Source organism: Mauremys mutica, chromosome 3, assembly GCF_020497125.1.
Source record: "Mauremys mutica isolate MM-2020 ecotype Southern chromosome 3, ASM2049712v1, whole genome shotgun sequence".
In the NCBI taxonomy this organism is placed as follows: Eukaryota; Metazoa; Chordata; order Testudines; family Geoemydidae; genus Mauremys; species Mauremys mutica.
In genome coordinates, this window is record NC_059074.1 from 104,300,121 (window position 1) to 104,320,211 (window position 20,091).

The following is a 20,091-nucleotide window of genomic DNA, read 5'->3' on the forward strand; positions in this document are numbered from 1 at the left end:
ATACCTCATTTCTAGACTAGACTTGAAGGACACTGTTTCTTCCATAGTCAACATCATTGCTACTTGCACAAATATTAAGTAACACTTTCAGAAATCTCAGTCACCACTCAGACTAGGCTTAGAAGAGGAAACACCTCATAACATGAATCTCCCAAAAGGGAGGACATTAACACTGAGCATGAGTAGAACCTTCCTCACTGACTTAAGCACAAACCATAAAGTGAGACCATATTCATGGCTACCGCTGATTCCAGTTGAATTTACAATCTGGAGAAAGAAAAGAGGTGAAATTATATCTGAACACCTTTCTAGCTACTGTGCAAAAAGCCTATATGTCAGATACCATCCTGCAATCAGAACTGCAAAGGTAGATCCTAATATCTGTGAGGAGTCCCATTATAGTCAATGGAGCATGGAAAGCCATAAGGGTCTGCCTGAGAGGATTATACTCCAGGTGTAGAGCAAAATTTCCAAAAGCACCTAAGTGACTTAGGAGCCTAAGTACCATATTCAAAAGTGTCCTAGATGCTTTTGAAAATGTTACCTGTAGGGTCTAAATTACTATTTATTTATAAAGCACCATAGGTGTCCATAGTGCTTCATGCCGGAAATTTTAAAGTGGCAGGTACATGCCACCAAAGAGTATGATGAGGTTCTTTAGTTATCTGCAAAGTACTGTGCGTATGTATGGCATGCTATAATTAACATACGGGGCATAGTATATATGCTTGCTGTATGATAGCTAGAAAGGGCTTGGATCTTTTCCTCAGGCTGAACAATGCTAGACAGCATTCATTTCCTACAAAAATAATTGTCCCTAATTTTTCAGCTTGTCACCTATAATATCTTCTCACAATAATTCAGGGCTTTGGAGCGGAGCCCAGAGCTGGAGTGCGGAGGAGCTCCGGAGCAGCTGCAGGTTTTTGCCTGGAGCTGGAGTGGAGCCAGAGCACAGCTCCAAAACCCTGCAATAATTTTAATAGATGGACAGTTCTGAATCTCTTTGATGGGGGAATACATGGTGTTCAAAGCTTGTTGCTTTTCTCTGATAATAAAGGCTGATCTTAGCCTTCATTGTTATGAGATTTTCTATATTTCGTGTGAGATAGTCAAAAAACACTCATAGCTGGCCTAACTCTGTTCTCATGGAAGTCAATGGTACAACTCCCATTAACCTGAATGACAGCAGAGCAAGGGAGCAGAGTTCCTTGCTGAGCTCTTTTGAAAATTCCATTTTAATGTCTTGTTCAGTGGCCAGTATTTTTCTGGACTGTCATGCAAAAAAATCTTAGTTTCCTTTTAAACCCGTGAAAGTCATATATAGCACAGCATATGGCACATTATGTATGTGCTAGCAAACAGTGGGAGGGAGATGAAAAGAAATTTTTAAAAATGAACTAAATCTTCTGTCTGATGTTTTGCTTTGCTTAAGGTGACAGGAGGGTTTACTTTTTGCACCCCATTAGCATTACTTATCCTTCTGTCCCCTGACATGGGAACAGATAATAGTTAGACATGAGGCTGTCTAAACCAGTGGGATTGCTACCATGTTGTACCTCCAGCACCCTGACAAAATTATGCTGCTTATTAATTTGAGTGCATTTTATGGAACATTTACTTGGCCTTTGTCCCACCTCATATTTTCTGTTTGCACAAAATCAGGTGTGGAAAGCAAAGTTAAATACTGATTTACACACATGGTAAGACGAACTAAACTCCCACACTGAAGGAGAAAGAATGAAGAAGGGCGAAATGGAATTTGAGGGCACAGAAGGGGAAGGAAATTTAGTTGAAAATGAAATTCAGAGAGTCCTGAAAATGCTTCAGTGCAATACATGGGACTAAGACCTGTGTGAGAAGATTCCAGAAGGGGGTCTTGCAATGGGATCACCATGCCCTGTGGAGAGTTTGAAGTAAAACAATACATCAGATTATTATTTCACAGAGGAGAAAAATTATTCTTACCTGTTTAGTGCAAATGCATAATGAAACTTCACATGGTGATGGGAGGCCAAGTCAAAGGTAGGCAGCTTTTCTAAAGTTTCCACCAGTTTCACAATGGAATCATAATCCTTCCAAAAGAAAGAGAGAATAATGAAGTTGTAAGTGCTTGCTGCCAGAAACGTCTATATAAACTTTGCTTGTAAATTATGGACTGGGAATTTCATACAGATATCTATTATGAATTCATACTAGGCTTTATGGATTTCAATTTCTTCAATCTCATGTTATGATTGGTGTCATACTCCGCCACTTATTATAAGGGGACATGGCACTTAACGTGAAAATCAGTGAAGTCATGTCTGCTGAACTACATAAATATAGATTCATATATTCTTCCATGGAACTGGAGCTTTTAGCATTTATGTCCTACTGCTGTGAAATTGGCTTCAGAGGGTGAATCTGTATTATCTTTCATATTAAGACAGACATATTATGTGGTTAATTGTGTTTGAATTATAAAGTATCCTCGGGCTCTTAGTGAAGGTTACTGTATAATTGAATGTAATTACTATTCATCCCTCAATCTTTAAAAAAAAGTCTTAATACACCAGAGGCTCATGAACTTAAGAGACAGTATCACTTAATCTACAGATATAAATTTAAAAACCATCATTAACCTATGATCAAACATATAATTAATTGTAAAGAAGCAATGTATGTAACACAACAAGCAGTCTGTTATTAACTCCTGCCAACTGCGTAGATGCACACACACTGTAACTGCAAAATAAAGCAACAAAGCATCAGTCAAAAAATTGTTTTCATTAATTTTAATAGTGTCTATAATGCATGTAACAAAAGCACTGTTTTGTTAATGAACCAGTTGCTTACCACACTCTGTAAAAACACCATATCTTTTACATTGCAAAAGAAGAAGAATTGAAACAACGTATTATTTCTGAACAGCAAGGTCATACCTGAATGTCTCTATAGGACAGAAGCAAATTTATGACGATGTCCGCAGACAAGAGTTCAATATTATCCACTCGCTGTCGTATCCTTGCCAGCTCTGCAGCTAGCTCTTTGCCTGTGTACAGGTTGCGGGCCTTCCTGATATCATTAAGAATGGACTCTCGGAAATATTGGCTACAATTAAACACATTGTTTTAGACATTTGGGGCAAGGACTGTCTTATGTTATGTGTTTGTGCAGTACCTTAGTACAGTGGGGCCCTAGCTTAGAAATCAATACGAATAAATAAAATAAATATTTTTAAAAATAGTTAAAATACTAGTTTTAGAATACTTTTAAAAAATAGTTACTTTCATTCAAATTATTCCATGGAAAATGCTATAGAATTTTAATATGTCCCTGAGGAAACCTACCACCAATATCGAAATCATCCATAAAAACGTGTGTGTTTCATGGGAGGAGATGAGAGGAGATCTTACCTTGAACTGGCCTGTGCCACCTTCAAGAGTTGAATGAAGCGATCCACCAAAGGTAAACATATTGGCCCAAGAAGCAATTCAAAACTGGGCTGCATTAGCTCTGTTAATCCCTTCATAAAACTGCTATCACAGCAGTACACTTTGTTATGTGGGGTTATCATATATGGAACAAATATGTAGTTACCAGTGCACATCTGTGAAAACAAGATGCAATAGTTAAGACAGTTATTTCTATATTATAGGCCTCAAGTTAGAAATAGTTAATCGCAAAGAGTGAAATCCTGGCTCTATTGAAGTCAATGGGAATTCTGCCATTCACTTCAACTGGTCAGGATTTCATAGATTCATTTCTCCTAAATGGTTTAGGATTATGCAATTTAATTTTCAGATGGAATATGAGGACCAGCTGAAATATATTATTTTTGATTTCTGAATTGTTTTCATAAAATGGGTCTTTTTAAGAGCTTCACTCTCACCCTACAATAGCCAGCATATTAACTTATAAGAAAGATTCTTCTAACTACTTTAGTAGCCTGACAGCATGCCCCATGCATCCCGGGCCATCAGCTTAATTGTAAAGTGGAGAGCGAGGTGGATTGTTTTCAAAATGACTTATATTGAAAAGGTAGCAGTATAACCCTCTGAGGACTTGGTACACAAGTCAGCCCCATAGATGTTACAAGCCATGAACATTGTAAGCCATTTGCATTATCTTGAGATAATTATGTGAAGACAAACCTCCTATGGACTGGAGGGGCGGGGGACTTGGAGCTCCGGGCCAGGGGGGACCCTTAGGCATAGGCATAATTTGACTTCTATTTTGGGGGGGCAAGAGCTGACGGGGCTCTGGCCAGATACCACACGGCAGGGCCCAGGGAGGGAGCACCACCTCCACCCCCTGACTCACCTCAGCAGGCCACCCAGGCTGTCTGGGTTGCGGGGGGGGGGTGGCACAACCAAAAATTATAACTCAAAGGTGGGGCGCTCAGCTCACGAAGTTTGAAAACCGCTCAGGGTGCAGGGAGGGGGGTATCTAGGGGCTGTGTGAGAGGAGCGGGGTAGCTCAGGGTGCAGGGAGGGGGTATCTAGGGGCTGTGTGGGGGCAGGGGGTAGCTCAGGGTGCATGGAGGAGTTAGCTAGGGTCTGTGTGCTGGGAGGGGTGTAGCTCAGGGTGCAGGGAGCGGGCTAGCTAGGGGCTGCGTGCTGGGAAGGGTGTAGCTCAGAGTGAAGTGAGAGTGGTAGCTAGGGGCTGTGTGCAGGCTTGGGAGGTATGTCAGGTTGCAGGGAGGGGGTAGCTAGGGGCAGTGTGTGGGCAGGGGGGTAGCTCAGAATGCAGGGAGAGGGGGCGGATAGGGGCTGTGTGCTGGGAGGGCTCCCCCTGTGGTGGCTGCTCCCTGAGGGCTCTGCTGGCCCCGGAGCTGGGTCCCCACACCCAGGCAGCTCTTACTGGTTGCATGAGCAGTCAAGGGGGCTGGAAGCTGAGGAGCAGCCGCAACCCACTCCATGGCACCACCAGCCAGAGGAGCAGCTGCCGCACACTGCTTGGCTCTGGCTTCCCACCTATGATCCGGCCAGAGGACAGGGCCTAAGGGGGACTGGAGGAGAGGAGGAGGTGGGGGGTGGAGCTCCCCCCCCGGGACTGCCCCTCTCTGGGTAAGGCACTGCAGTTTGGGGGACCAACACCCTTGTGCCCCCCACCAACTCTGCAATGGTCTCAGGGCTTCTGCCTGTGCGATCGCTAAGGCTCGGGGCTTCAGCCCCATGTCACTCCTGGCTTCAATCGGGGTGGCGGGGCACCAGGGCTCAGCCCCGAGGGAGAGGGGCACCAGGGCTCAGGGAACTGAGGGGTTTCAGACACAGAGCCTATGGCCCCCCAAAAGGGCTCACAGACCCCGCAGGGAGCCGCAGACCTCCGGTTGAGAACTACTGCTGTATGCCACACGCACCAAAGGAACATGTGTGCATAGATAAGCATGTTGAATGTCTGCATTTCTGAAAGACCACCAAGGGACTCCAATGGGACCAGGATTTCACTCCCAGTTTGTATTCCTTTAACTAGTGAATTGGACATCAAAGCAGCAGGGACACCTTTCGGAAGTAAACTGCATGGGTTCCTGCAATTTTGTGCCACAAACTCGTTCCAAGGTTTAGTGGCTCACAGGCCAGCCCACTCTCCTTCTTCAGCAGTGGAAGGAAAGGAGATGTCAGATCACATATATCCTCTCTGGCAAAATGGGCCCCATGCTGTAGAACAATGATGAAAGCTCAATTTTCATGGGTTCATAGATTCCAAGCCCAGAAGAGACCATTGTTATCACCTAGTCTGACTTCCTGTAGAACACAGGCCCTGGAACTTCCTCAAAACCATGCCCACAGCAGATCTTTTAGAAAATATCCCATCTTGATTTAAAAATTGCCAGTGATAGAGAATCCACTATGACCTTTGGTATGTTCTTCCAATGGTAAACTACTCTCTGTTAAAAATTTACACCTTATTTCTGGTCTCAATTTGCCTAGCTTCAACTTCTAGCCACCAGAATGTGTCATACCTTTCTCTGCTAAATTGAAGACCCAGTTATCAAATATTTGCTCCCCAAGTACTTACAGACTGCAATCAAGGCACCCCTTAACCTTCTCTTTGTTGAGCTAAAAGGATTGAGCTCCTTGAGTAACAGTATATCACTATAAGTATGTTTTCTAACACTTAAATGCTTCTAGTGGCTCTTCTCTGAACCCTCTCCAATTCATCAACATCCTTCTTGAACTGGGGACACCAGAACTGGACACAATATTCCAGCAATGACCACACGAGTGACCAACACAGAGGTAAAAGAACCTCTCTACTCTTACTCAAGATTCCCCTGTTTATGCATCCAAGGATTGCATTAGCCCTTTTGGCCACAGTGTTGCACTGGGAGCAGATGTTCAGCAGATTATCCTGGGAAGCAGTGAAACTGAAAAAGATCTGGGAGTCATAGTGGATCAAGCTCCCCATTCTGGCCTATATTCTTTGTTTCTAGATGTATACATTTACATTCAGCCACACTAAAACGCATATTGTTTGCTTGTGCCCAGCTTCCCAAAACTTTCAAACTCGGGAGCCTAAGCTATACCCACCAACCAAATGCGCATACACGCAATATGAATTGTACACAAAACGTGTATTTGTGCATGCAAAACTGGTTTCTGAACATTAAATTGCTGGTTTTATCTGTATAAATCTGTGTTTTGTGTACATAAACTCTGGTTTGTAAACATAGTTTAGGAAATTATGTTTGAAAATTTAGCCCATTATATTGAGATGAGGCAGATGGTACAATGGTGGACTCTAGAAAACCCTAAGAGAGAGGCTGACCAACTAGGTTGGGCTGCTGAAAAAGTATCCAACACCTTACTAGACATTATTATTAGTACAAAGTATTTTCCAGGTGGGGTCCCACTGCGTGAGGCACTGCACAAACACAATCTTAGGCCTTACCCCAAGCAGTTTACAATCTAAATAGACCAGAGAGACAAAAGAGGGGAGAGGAAACAGACATACACAGGTGAGTTCAGTGCTGAACCTGGAGTACTCCCAGACCAATAAGCTAACAACCAGACCACACTGCTTTCTAGGATTATTATCTCTATTCAACAAAGAATGAAGGTCCAGAGCGATAAAGCCATTTGCCCAAGGTCACACAAGAAGTCAGTGGCAGAAGCTCTCCCAGATTACAAGCCAATATCTGAACCACATGACCATTCTTACTCTCAACATCCAGCACTGGTTCCTTCTGAAAAACAAAATTTAGCAAATAGATTTTTTTTCTACTTTTTTGCACTTCATTTACAATCTTAAACTAAGTGACCTTCTAGGCAGTCTGGAAATATTTAACTTTTAGTCCCAGACTTGCTAAGTACAAAGTTTAAATTCACTTAGAGTGAAAGTCGCACCCAATTCCGATGGCTTGTGAAAGGCCCCAGGCTCCACTTCTGACCCTATCTGAGAGCCTGAAAGGGGTTATGTGATGTATAGGGGTCACGGTGGATAAAAATCAATGTTTTTTTAAAAAATAAAAAAAAATTGTTTTTTATTTAAATTGGATTTTTTTGATAAAATGCTTTTTGAGGAAAAACATACCTAAAGATAGTTTTAATTAAGATATCTTTGAGCTATAATGTATCATCATGGAATAGGGATTATAAATTCTAATTCTATAGCATGAGACAATATATTCATGTAATGTTTAAGAAAAGCTTTGTAAATGAGTTCAAATAGTTCACGGATTAGGGACCCAATTTTATGGAGTTCCACAGGCTTCTGTATACATTATTTTAGGTTAATCTTTCTATCTATCCAATGGGATTCAGTGCTCAGTCTAGAAGATACCATCAGAGATGCTTAGTTTTAAAGTTCTCAGACTGTGGATTTGTATATCCAGAGGTAACATGCTTGTTAACAGCAAACATGTTTTTAAATAAATACATAATATACAGAAGTGAGAAATAACAGACCTCAACTCTATTGTCCCTCTGCAAATTTGTGTACACAGATTCAATTCCTTGCCTCTCTCTGAAAAAGCAAAGTTTCAAAAAGTTCAATGAATAGAAGATTATTGGGGGCAGAAGAGATCTGGACAAGGAAAAGAAGTCTGGAGATAAATGTGAGAAGCAAGGGACATATGCTTGTTTTGTTAAAATATTATATGTTTGCTGTTGAAATAAAAAATCCAGAATACTTAACGTTGTTGCTTAGTTAAATAAAACAATTTAAATGTCTGTCTGGTGATGTTCTCCTCCTAATACAGCATGGCAAGAAACTCCTCCTAATATGAATGATTAACCTGTTGAATTGGAGATAGTTCACCTTCCAATGACTTCATAAATAGCTGCTTCAATTACCTTTGGTAAATGAAATAACCAAACAATCATTCATTTTTTGATATAGCTGTAAAATTAATCTGAAAAGTTTTCAAAATAAATCACTGTTTAAAAATATATAGTGTGTACCTTCTAAAATGAAACCTACATCTATCTCTGAGCTGTGAAGAATATGTATTAAGGTTATATCAACCAACAAGAATGCACTTGTATGTAGAAAACCATGATTAAATTGAGTCTTCCTGACTAGTGATTTAAATCATGATTTAAATCAAATCCACTCTGGTAGGGGTTTACTGGGGATGAATCTACAAACCTCCATACAACTACAAACCCCCTAGCTGAACACTTAGGTCATGATCCTGCATTTCACTGTGCCTGGGCACAGCAGGGCAGTGGCACACCCATGAACATTGAATTGCAGGACCAGGGCCTTACAATATTTAATCAGCAGCAGTGGCAAGCAAAGTTTTGCAACCTAGGGGTGATGGGTCATGACTGGGGGTGCCTGCATTCCTCTGCTGCTGCTGCCTCCTCCTCGCCCCACTGAGAGGGCACCAACCACCCACAGCAGCACCTTCTGCACCCGGAACCACAACCCTAATCCCAGGCTTGTGCAGAAGGGAGGCTCGGGGTAAAGGAAAAAGGGGAGGGGTGTGCCAGATAGTAAGCCTGCCCTGCACTCACCCAGCAGTAGTAGTTCCCGTCCCATGAGCTAGCTCCCCACTCTGGCCCTTGCGGCTTGGCACACAGGGAGGGACAGCTCAGTGGTTTGAGCATTGGCCTGCTAAACCCAGGGGGCCATTTAGGGATCTGGGGCAAAAATCTGTCTGGGGATTGGTCCTGCTTTGAGCAGGGGGTTGGACTGAGGTCCCTTCCAACCCTGACATTCTATGAACAATCTATGAACAGTGCCACTCAGGTTGGCCCAACTGCCCCTCTGTCATGGTGGCCAAATCTGAGTGAGTGGCATTGTGACATGTTATCCCTTGCACCATGTTGCAGTGCCCTGAGCAGGGAGTCACACCGATCCCTGTGTGACAGGAGCCCCTGTTGTCAGGTGACAAGACATTACATATACACCTAAAGGCCATGGGGGTGGGGGTGTCACTGTCTTGTTCTCCCTATTAGCTCCACCACTGAGGAGCAGCAGCCAAGGAGTACAACAAGCATAAGCCAAAATGGCTTTTATTCACCAGAGAGCTACAATCGCACCCAGCAACTGCAGTGCAGACACACCCATAATGCTAATGGATGTACCCTCTTGGAAAGGTGGGGGGCTTTAGCCCAACAGGCATATTCACAAATGAGAGGAAAAGAGGTTAGCCAGGCATAATGGTTAGCCTTCCCCCTCCCTCTGCTCCAGTTATGGGAGAAGGAAAGGCAGCAACTGGCCTACGACCAACACAGGAAGTGAAGGGATATCCTACTTCTAATTAACTGTCTTTTCTTAGGAGGAGTGTTGGGGAGACAAAACTAGGAGAAAGGCTTATGTGGCTGGCAATTTATTCTTAGGGTACTTTACTTCCTGATGTTTATTCAGAGAATTATAAAAATAAATAAATAAAACTGTGACTAGCTTGTGAGGAAGATTCTGAGACCTCTGGGACATTGTCAAGTGGAGTTTTTAAATAAAAAACAACACTGGAAAAGGATGTTTTTCAGCTTTTGAAACCCACAAGACTCAAAAGCTCATTCTGGTATGATTCTTGGATCACTTCCAGAAATAGAGTACTAACCCTTTCATAACCTTACAAACAGGAAAGCTGCTCTTTCTTTAGTGTACCTGAGTGCTTTTCATTCATTTTTGATCAACAGTTGTGGAGAACCCAATCCTGAATTTACTTTTTTGCACCAATATAATTTTGAATGGAATAATAAAGCAAGCAAACTTATAGTCACACACATTTTTACTGTTAAATACAAACAAACAAAAAAAACTGCTCAACTTGCACTGCCTGAAATGAAATATATAAATTTACTTTTATGGCCCTCAAGAAAGCAGCAAGCAAAGAATACAGAAAATTGTTAGACCTGAAGAAGTGCTCTGTGTAAGCTTGAAAGCGTCTATCACCAACAGAAGATGGTCCAATAAAAGATACTGCCTTGTCACCCGCCTTGTCACTACCGACATGAATATGACACAAGGCCCAGTTCTCAATTACACGAGTGCCCTTTCTTTGCCACTCTGGCATTGTAAAGGAGCCTTTAAAATGGGTAGAAATGGCACCACGACAATACAATTGGACAAAAATTCCATTTTCCAATCCACCAGGTGGGTGAGGTAAAATCTTTTATTAGACCAGCTTCTGTTGGTGAGCGAGACAAGCTTGCGAGCTTAAACGGAGCTCTTCTTCTGGGAAGCTTTCCAGTCAGCTCCATTTAGAATCCCATCATTACTGAAGTCAGTGGGACGACACACATACAAAGATATGCACATGCTGGACTGGGGCCAAAATTTTCAGGACCTTGCAGAATCAGGCCTCTTATTAAGAGATTATCCATATTGCTGTAAAACAGGATGTATTTCATCAAACCAGTCAGACTAATTAGAAAATGGAAGCACTAGGAGGAGTCAGTAATGTGTGAGCAAATTTTTAATGCCTAGTGACTAAACAAGTGATTCATTCAAGTGTTTTAAGTGATGTCTTTATACAATACCCTTTCACAGCTCACTGCCTACTACTACACAACCTTCAAGGCTTATTCTCTGAGCATTTTTCAGATTAAATCTAGTACCTAGAACTATGAAAACTATCAGAAGACTTTGTGTTGCTCACAGCTAGAAGTGTCTGTATCCAACACTCCTTTTTGTCTTGCTTTTTCATCCCTTTAAAAAAAAAGCCCCATCTCTGTTTCTTTAAGATACAATAAAAGTTCCTAGTATTCACTTTAATTACATTCTGAACATTAGAAGGAGGAAAGAAAATCTACATTCCTTTCATTATTCACATCACATATAAAGCCCCTTTATCCTCCACACAGGTTGTTCCTACATAGAGGGAATGGAAAGTCGGTATAATCTGATTCAGAGATCATGTCTTCTGATGTGATTGAAAGCACCTCACACAATGTGGGCACTGCCATGTTCTAAATAAAGAAATAAATAGCTTATTTGGCATGCTGTGTGTCAATGTAGGAATTGACATCCTAGGGAAGGGGGGTTGTTCATCCCAACAAACCCACAAATTTGGAGGATTCACCCCAGGCAAGAGGCAACCTCAACCACGGTCTCCCAACCTCTTGGGTCCCTGACAGCGGATACCTTCTATAGAGATCCCCTAACTATCAGCTATCTCCCAGGATCTCACCTGAGGAAAGGCAGAATCTGCACAGGAGGAGGAGTCTTCATTAACTTGCAATGCTTTGCCTTCTGGGCTGAGAAATCTGCTAGTGCACAGCCAACCAGCACAGCCAGAACCCCCCAAATTTAGCTTTTTATTTTCATCTGAGGGAAAAGTTGCCAACAGTCTTGGAAATAGGAACTACTCTCCCTATGGGTTCACTCACATTATGATTCACTTCAGCTTTCTGCAATCCTCCTGCTGCCTCTCTTGAGGCATATCTATGATTATTTCAGTGTTTCTGATGTAAATTTGTCAAAGACGGCAGCTCTCTGACTACACATGGTGCCGTGTCTAACAGATGGCATAACCCTAAAACAAGTTATTAAACCTGTTTTCCCAGAGAATTTTCAGTAATCAAATCATCTTACCATGTGTTGATGTTACAATGAATACAAATACACAGTATGGGCGTTTCTACTCCCACTGAAGCGAATGGGAGCTTTGCTATTGACATGAATGGGGACAGCACTGGAGCCAAGACTTAAAGTCAATTAAAGAGCAGGGCACATTAAAGATATCAGGAATGACCTATAAATCATGTCCCACTTTCATTCGGTGTCCAGATTTAAAGGTACATTCTCACCTTGTATCACACATGAAATGATCACTGTGCATTTCATATGTGGAATAAGGGAAGAATAAGCCCCTTAGTCTTTATAAAGCCTTGGTGTGCCACAAGTCCATATAGGAGGACTCAGTGTCTGATTTTGATGGTCTCCACTCCAGATTTCCTCATAAAAGAGTCCTAGATTCTTTCAAGGAGAACCCAGGTAACAAATCAGTCAATGAACTCAAAATATCAAAGAGTAAGCAAGGTTTACTGATCTAAATTCACTTTACTGAACAAATCAAAAATATCCTACTGTATTTACACAAGGTTACACCTTTCCCTTCCTTCCCTTACACTCCCTTTCATACACCCCGTCTCTCTTATTTTATATATATATATAAAAATAAAATTCAAAAATAAACAGAGTGGGTCGCACTACCTATTATTTAGGTTACCCAACCCTTCCTGTCACAATATCCTGTTTTAAGGTGCTTATAACGTTGCCAATCTTCAACCATTTGTGATGAAATTGTGCAGCCTGGGTGAGATCTAGCCCAAGCTGATATATATTATATTTTGAAAACCTCAGCTAAGAGTTGAGCTGTCCCCAAGGATAAGGCAAAGCTGTTGTTTTGAAGTGTTAATGTTCTGGTGCCCCCATGCCTTGGAGCAGGGGCTTGAAATTTGGTAGGAAGTGGGAGCCCTTTCATTGAGGGTGTGTCTGTTGCTGTTCCAGCAGGGAAAAAAACACCCAAATTTGGCCAAATTATAAGCCTTTGAAAAATTACAATTCACTCATACTCAGGAGAGACTTCTTAGAAGATTCCATCCTCACTGAGCAGGGTTGAGCCTCTCACAGCTCCTAGCACTGAGCAGACTGCATGCACCATCCCCATAGAGCAACTGAACATGCTCCCTCCAAGTTCAGTTACCTGCACAGTGTGGACCTGCTCTGGGAACAAATCAGGGTTATGTAGTGAAGGAGACTGTTGTCTTTAGGACTCCTGCTTCATTTGTTGCAGAAGACTGAAGGTGTTTAGTGAATGAGATGAGGATTGCAGGAACAGAAAGGGCAGTCTTATGAGTAAGGCAGCTGAATTCCACCCGGGCGGGGAACTGGATTCTACCCCTGCCTCTGCCATAGAGTTCCAGTGTGATGCTAAGCAAGTCACTTAAACCAAACTTTCCACAGATGGTCACTAATTAATTGTGTGTGACCACTCACAGCTCCAACTGAAATCAACAGGAGCTGTGCTTTGAACATGTAAAGTGCTAAGTACCCTGAAGAATCAGGTCCTATGTGTCTCAAATTGGGCACTCAAAATCAACAGATACTTTTGACCTTAATCTTTGTGGCTCAGCTCCCCATCTGTAACAAGGGATAAAAGCACCCCCACATCTCACAGGTTTCTGAATCACTCACATACTGAAGTGATAAGCACCACAGAAAAGACTATGAGGAAATTAATGACTCTGTTGTAAGAGTAGAATTAGAGCAGTGTGCAGTAAATAATTCACTGACCAATGAGAAGAAAAGATATTGAACAGTTGCTCATTAAGTGAGCACTGAGCTTATAGTATTTTATATACCACCAGACTTGCTACCACTGACCACCTGCTCGCCTCACCTAGCACAATGGGGCCTCAATATATTGATCGTGGCCTATGGCACTACAGTAGTATGTCTGTTATAAATAAGACAATGATAATGATACCATGGTTGTCATTAAAAATGCAATCAATTATCCACAATTAGCACTGTGCGGTATCTGCAATACCACATTAACATTCCTTTACTTAGATACCTCAGCAGGGTAGGATAGCTCAGTGGTTTGAGCATTGGCCTGCTAAACCCAGAGTTGTGACTTCAACCCTTGAGGGGGCCATTTGGGGATTTAGTTGGGGATCAGTACTGCGTTGAGCAGGGAGTTAGACTAGATGATCTCCTGAGGTCCCTTCCAACCTGTGGCAGGGAACTGTAATGGAGGATGACTTTGTGAGCTAACTCTCATAGGCTTCCCTCCCAGATCATTCTGTCAGACATAGGATGCAGAGCTGGTGGAAGCTGTCCATGCTTTGTTCCAACCACTTTTTAGCCTGCCACAGCCCAGACCAGCTCAGAGAAGGCAAAACAGTGGCATCAGTGTCAGAAAGGGGGCAGGGAAGGATATTGCAGGGGGAGAGCCCTGCCTGCATGCTGTTCTGAGAGCCAACAGGCCAGAGCACGCAGCCACGTCAGCTCCACAGGACTGGAGCTGCTGTGGATGAGAGTGGGCCAGGTTCAGCAACTTTAAATGGTGCACCATCGCCCTTGGTTTCAGGGGATAGGTGGGGATTACAAAAGTTCTCCCTTCCACTGTGTGGAAGACACTATGGGGGCAGCCCCCAAACCCATTCTACGGTCAGGTTCACCACCCGGAGGACCCACACCTCCTCAGCAACAGTGGGTCCATTGGAGGAGCACTGCCAGGGCTGCCTAAGCAATCCCTCAGGACATGCCTTAAATGGAGACTCTGCCGTCATGGAGAGGAGCAGTGCAAAAATATTACAGTCACAAACTATATAACATTTCCACTCATAGCTCCCAGGGGCCAGTGGGAAAAAATGTACATCCCTCTTGGCCCACCCCGGCCTCCCTATTCACTAACCCTCCCCCATGTGGATACCCTGAACCTGCCTTTTATGGAGTCCAGTGGAAGGGAATAACACTGCCGCAGAGGTGGTTAACCCTCCTTTTGTGTCGGAGGTTGTTCTCCTCTCCATCCTGCACGATCTTAGAGGTGATCAGTCTAACAATTATTTTGACTCATATTGCCATTAACCTGAACTGCAGCTATTTGTCCCAATAAATAAAACGTAAACCATAGAGGATTGAATTAAACAGAAATTGACCAGCTAGCATAAGCAAAGAGCATCCATACAGCCTTTATGCCAACATTTTTTTAAAAACAGCATTCCTTTTAATAAGAATTTTTAGAATGGCTCCGCTGGCTGCCTTTTGGACCTCAAAAACTATGCTTAAAGGCATAAACATCAAAATAGCTCTCTCCTATCAAACCACCTTTGTTTCTAAAGTTATTGCAATATACAGAATAAATACTTTTGTTGTTTTCAAACTTTATCCATTGGATTACTATAAAATCACATTGTAACAGGAAATGATCATTTGCTGTTATCTTCCCCTACTCTCCCCACAAAAACTTTGCTGTAGTTTAGCCTACCGGTATAATATTGGCTATTACTCTGAAGGAGAATATCCTGTTGCAACAAAAACCAAAACAGCAGGCAATGAATTTTTGTAGGAAGACAAGGTTCAAAAGAAACAAACACCAATTACTTATGACACACACATACACACACCTATTTTGCAACTCATTTAACCCCTTGGTGACAAGAGATCCTGTTGTTCCACTCCTGGAAATATATGTATGTTACATAAACACCACGCACTAGCGTTTCAGGGAATGGAAACATTTTTTCAGATAACTATTCATATGTTTCAGTTCAATGCCTAATAGAAGATCATTTATATAACTACAACTTACAAGATCATTGCCCTGTTCCATTCATTACCTCTGAAGCATCTGGCATTGGCCACTGTAGGAAGACAGGATACTGGGCTAGATGGACCATTGGTCTGACCCAGTATGGCTGTTCTTATGTTCACTGATTTATCTTTCTTCAATTTATTTTTAGTCCAATCTTAAAGCACTGTACAAACATTGACTTAAACAGACCTCATAGAACCTATCAGGCAACAATTATACCCACTTTATAGCCAGGGAAACTGAGGCACAAACAAATTAAGGGGAAGATTTTCAAAGACACAGTGTTTAACTCCCACTGACAGTAAACAGAAGCTGGACACCTAACTGCTCATTGGAAATCCCTCTCCAAGTGACTTGTCGAGGTCACGTAGTAAATCACTGGAGGGGTTGTGAAGAGAACCTAGATCTACTGACACTCTCCCCTGTTCTAAGCACTAGAGTTTGCTTCCTCACAAAAAAAAAGGTTTCTAAGCACACCCAGGTAACATCAATAATCCTCCAAGAACACATTTTATATACAATTTATAGAAACTGGGGTTTTTTAAGCCAGATAACAAGTCCACCATTCTCCCTTCCAATTTAGATGCAAAATAGATTATCTCTTAATCAGAATAGTAATGTCAAGTTACCAACCCTCTTACTGAGTCTCTGCAACTGTCGTATAAACATATTAACAGGCAATGTTTTCACATTAGTCAACTCTCTGTGATACTGCCTGCTCATTTCCTGATAGTAGGGTTTCCTCCATTTGCCTTTTCATATCAAGGACAATCAGCCCTTTACCAAAATGATTGCCTTTAAAAACATGCTTGCAAGCTAATTCACAGCAGAAATGGCATTGCTCTCAAGCCTATCCTTATTTTTAAAGGCCTAAGTGATCATTTAGTCCATTTTTACCTCTGGAAGATGTGGGAGGATCTTTTTGTCGCAGTGATGTCATCAATTCTCAGAATGCCTGCACAAGCACTTTTACAAGAAGTTAAAAGAAAGAATTTTTACCTGTCATTCTTTTCAATTTCTTAAGAGAAAATGATCAGAAAGTCTACTGCTACTCTAAGTTCAGTTTTAGAGCCAAATTCTGCACTGATTTCTCTGAATCCTCTTAGAAACCATGCCAATTGTCTAGATACATTTATTTAGCTACCTAAAAAGTTATCTCAGTGTTTGCAGTAGTCAGGAAAATACGAGGGAAGATTGCAGCTACTTGAATTTAATCTATCATCTGAGGCAAATTCCTAAAATTAAACACTATACGCCTTAATTAGGAAAGCCCACTCAAGTAAACAGGATGGAATAGGTGTAAATGAAGAGAGTTTTGGACAATATTTTTGTGTCAACACTGTTATAAAAATTAGTGGCCTAAGATCTGGCTATCCTCTCAGGCGCCCAGTGCAGTATGTCTATGACATAAGAAAAGGAAGATTTACATGGGCAATTCCAGAAAATGAATGGATACTGAGCAGCAGAAGTGTATAGAGTTTCAGTGGCTGGCAACCACAGTGCTAGAATTATCAGATGAACAGTGCATCCCCAGCACTCTCAATTCCTAGTCATTTCAATGGAAGTCAAAGGAAATCCATACCACAGGCCCTCATTTTTTAAGAAAACCTTCTGCAGCCTCCTCATCTTGTTTCTAGAACAATCTCACCAGATTTCCCTTCCCCATTCAGGGAACTGATACTGCCCCAAATACCCAGAAGAAAAACACAGTTCATTAAGCAAAATTTCCTGTCTGATTTACCCCTTTGACTGACAGTTCTCCGCTGTTACTTATCATCCATTTACATTCCAGTGATGACAATGAAATGCAAGGACGCACTGGAAACATTCAGCAGCAAATCAAGCTGTTAATTAAATTTAAACAGATAATGAATTTAGTATTTGTAAAATTAGCATATGATCATTTTATCTTGTTGCCCACCTATCACATGTATTATTCACCTGCCAATGCCACCTGGTGAGTAAGTTTGCTCAGAGCTTTGTACTGAGTAACATGAGTTTGATCAGACCTGGTCCGCCCATGCCTGTTAGGTCTGTGCTGATGTATGCACAGCAGCAGAGGACAATCTTTTACTCTGCAGCAGCAGAGCCAGACAGTGTCAACTGCTGTTGCAGGGAGCCAGCAAGAGCCAACAGTCAGTGCAAGATGCTCGGTAACTGTATCACAGCTTTCCTGTGAAAAGAGGGAGTGGGAGTCCCAGGCTCTGCACAGGAATATGCAGAGCAAGTGGATGGGAGTTGGGTGAGTTTGAGTATGCATGTATGTATGACAAAGAGAGAGAGAGACACACACGCACACATATACACACATACCCAATGCTTGCGGTACCGTGTACATACTGCATACAGTTTTTACAAGTAGGAGGACAACACTGCATATGTTTAAACCAGTTCTGGGGAAGAAAACTAGAAGAAAGGAAGAAGAAATTGGGGGCAAGAGACAGAGAAGAGAGAATAAAAACATGGTGGCAGGGGCGGCTCCAGGCCCCAGCACGCCAAGCGCGTGCTTGGGGCGGCATGCCGCGGAGGGCGCTCTGCCGGTCGCCGGGAGGGCGGCAGGCGGCTCTGGTGGACCTCCCGCAGGCGTGCCTGTGGAGGGTCCGCTGGTCCCGCGGCTCCGGTGGACCTCCCAAAGCCGCGGGACCAGCAGACCCTCCGCAGGCACGCCTGCGGGAGGTCCACCGGAGCCGCCTGCCACCCTCCCGGCGACCGGCAGAGTGCCCCCCGCGGCATGCCGCCCTGCTTGGGGCGGCGAAATGTCTAGAACCGCTTCTGCATGGTGGCAAAGAAAAGGGGTGCGTGTGAAAGAAAAATGGGAGAGACTGAGAGGAAAACATTACTGAAGGGTAAAGAAAAGGTAAGGGGTGAGCATGCTACCTAGCAACAGGTTTATGAAATGATGTATACAGTTTGCTGCTGGGAGTGCAAACATTCGGAATTGTAGTTCAACAGAGCTGTGAAATAACTATAATGGGAAAGACAGGAGGAGAATATTAATGATCCAGGCAGGAAACAGGACAGTATAAATAATATTAAGTGGGACAGAAATCCAAATGTAATTAAAATTAAAAAAAACCCTCCTACTTACAGTATTCTTCTGGCAAATAATTTCCTGTAAAAATAAAAATGAATATTAAAAACAGAACTTGAATAACCTTTAGAAGATTTATGTGTTTAATACTGTTGGGCATCAATAAACATTTACAGAAGACCTGGAGGGTAGGTGTTATATTTTCATTCTGTCAAATTGCTGTAAATAATAAGCATCAGCTCTGCAGAGACATTAAGTATTTAGATCAGACGTGGGCAAAGTAAGGTCCGCGGGCCACATCCAGACCGTTGGACCATCCTGCCTGGCCTCTGAGCTCCCGGCCAGGGAGCCTAGTCCCCGGCCCCTCTCCTGCTTCCTCCTCCCTGCCCCGCAGTCATGCCGCCATGCGTGCTGCGCTCTGGCCTGCCGCTCCCACTGGGGAGTGTGGGGAGCGCAGCTGGCTCTGGCCAGGTGTCATGGCTGCGAGCTCCTGCTGCTGGTAAGGGCGGTAGGGGGCAGGGAGCAGGGGGGTCGGGTAAGGAAGCAGGGGGCCCTAGGGGGCAGTCAGGGAGGAGGGGGCGGTTGGATGGGGTGGAGGTTCTGGGGTGTGTGTCAGGGGATGGGGAACAGGGAGGGTTGGGAGTGGGAGTCCTGGGGGGCCTGTCAGGGTGCAGGGATGTGGATAGGGGTCGGGAGGGCAGTCAGGGGACAGGGAGCAAGGGGGGTTGGATAAGGGGGTGGGATCCCAGGGGGCAATTAGGGGCAGGGGGTCCTGGGAGGGGGTGGTTAGGAGACGAGGAACAGAGGGTGGTTGGATAGGGGGTGGGAGTCTCGGGGGGCCTGTCAGGGGGCAGGGGTGTGGATAGGGGTTGGGGCGGTCAGGGGACAAGGAGCAGGGGGGGTTGGATGGGTTGGAAGTTCTGAGGGGGGCAGTCAGGGGGTGGGGCCAGGCTGTTTGGGGAGGCACAGCCTTCCCTACCCAGCCCTCCATACAGTTGCGCAACCCCGATGTGGCCCTCAGGCCAAAAAGTTTGCCCATCCTGATTTAGATATTAACAGATCACTGGAACTGTGGATTTAGCTTACATTTTCTTCATCAACGTGCACACTAGTTATCCTTGTCCCTGCCCTACGGATGAATGCCATGCTCGTTGGTGAGACATTTATACTCAACAGGTATCATTTCTACACTGTCTGTAAAAGAGACCGTAAAACTAGCGTAAATGGTAGTTTAAATATTTTTACAATATTCCCAAACTGCATTAGTAGCGTGAATAACTGAGAGCCAGTCCAACCACTTACTGCTTGAGTGGTTTGAAATTGAATTTGTACTAATATGTCTCAGGCAAGGGGTATGTGA

At 43.3% G+C, this 20,091-nt stretch overlaps 1 protein-coding gene across 3 annotated transcripts in view; it reads right to left on the reverse strand.

The window, feature by feature from the left end:
• The window catches only part of MAP3K5 (mitogen-activated protein kinase kinase kinase 5), a 164,198-nt gene that overhangs the window by 76,103 nt on the left and 68,004 nt on the right, over positions 1–20,091 (reverse strand). For all 3 annotated transcript variants that reach the window (XM_045010034.1, XM_045010035.1, XM_045010036.1), the window contains exons 3-6: positions 18,789–18,812; positions 3,396–3,589; positions 2,922–3,090; positions 1,966–2,072 (exon numbers count right to left, since the gene is read on the reverse strand). In XM_045010034.1, the coding sequence (XP_044865969.1) occupies positions 1,966–2,072; positions 2,922–3,090; positions 3,396–3,589; positions 18,789–18,812 (494 nt within the window). The remainder of the gene's footprint in view (positions 1–1,965; positions 2,073–2,921; positions 3,091–3,395; positions 3,590–18,788; positions 18,813–20,091) is intronic.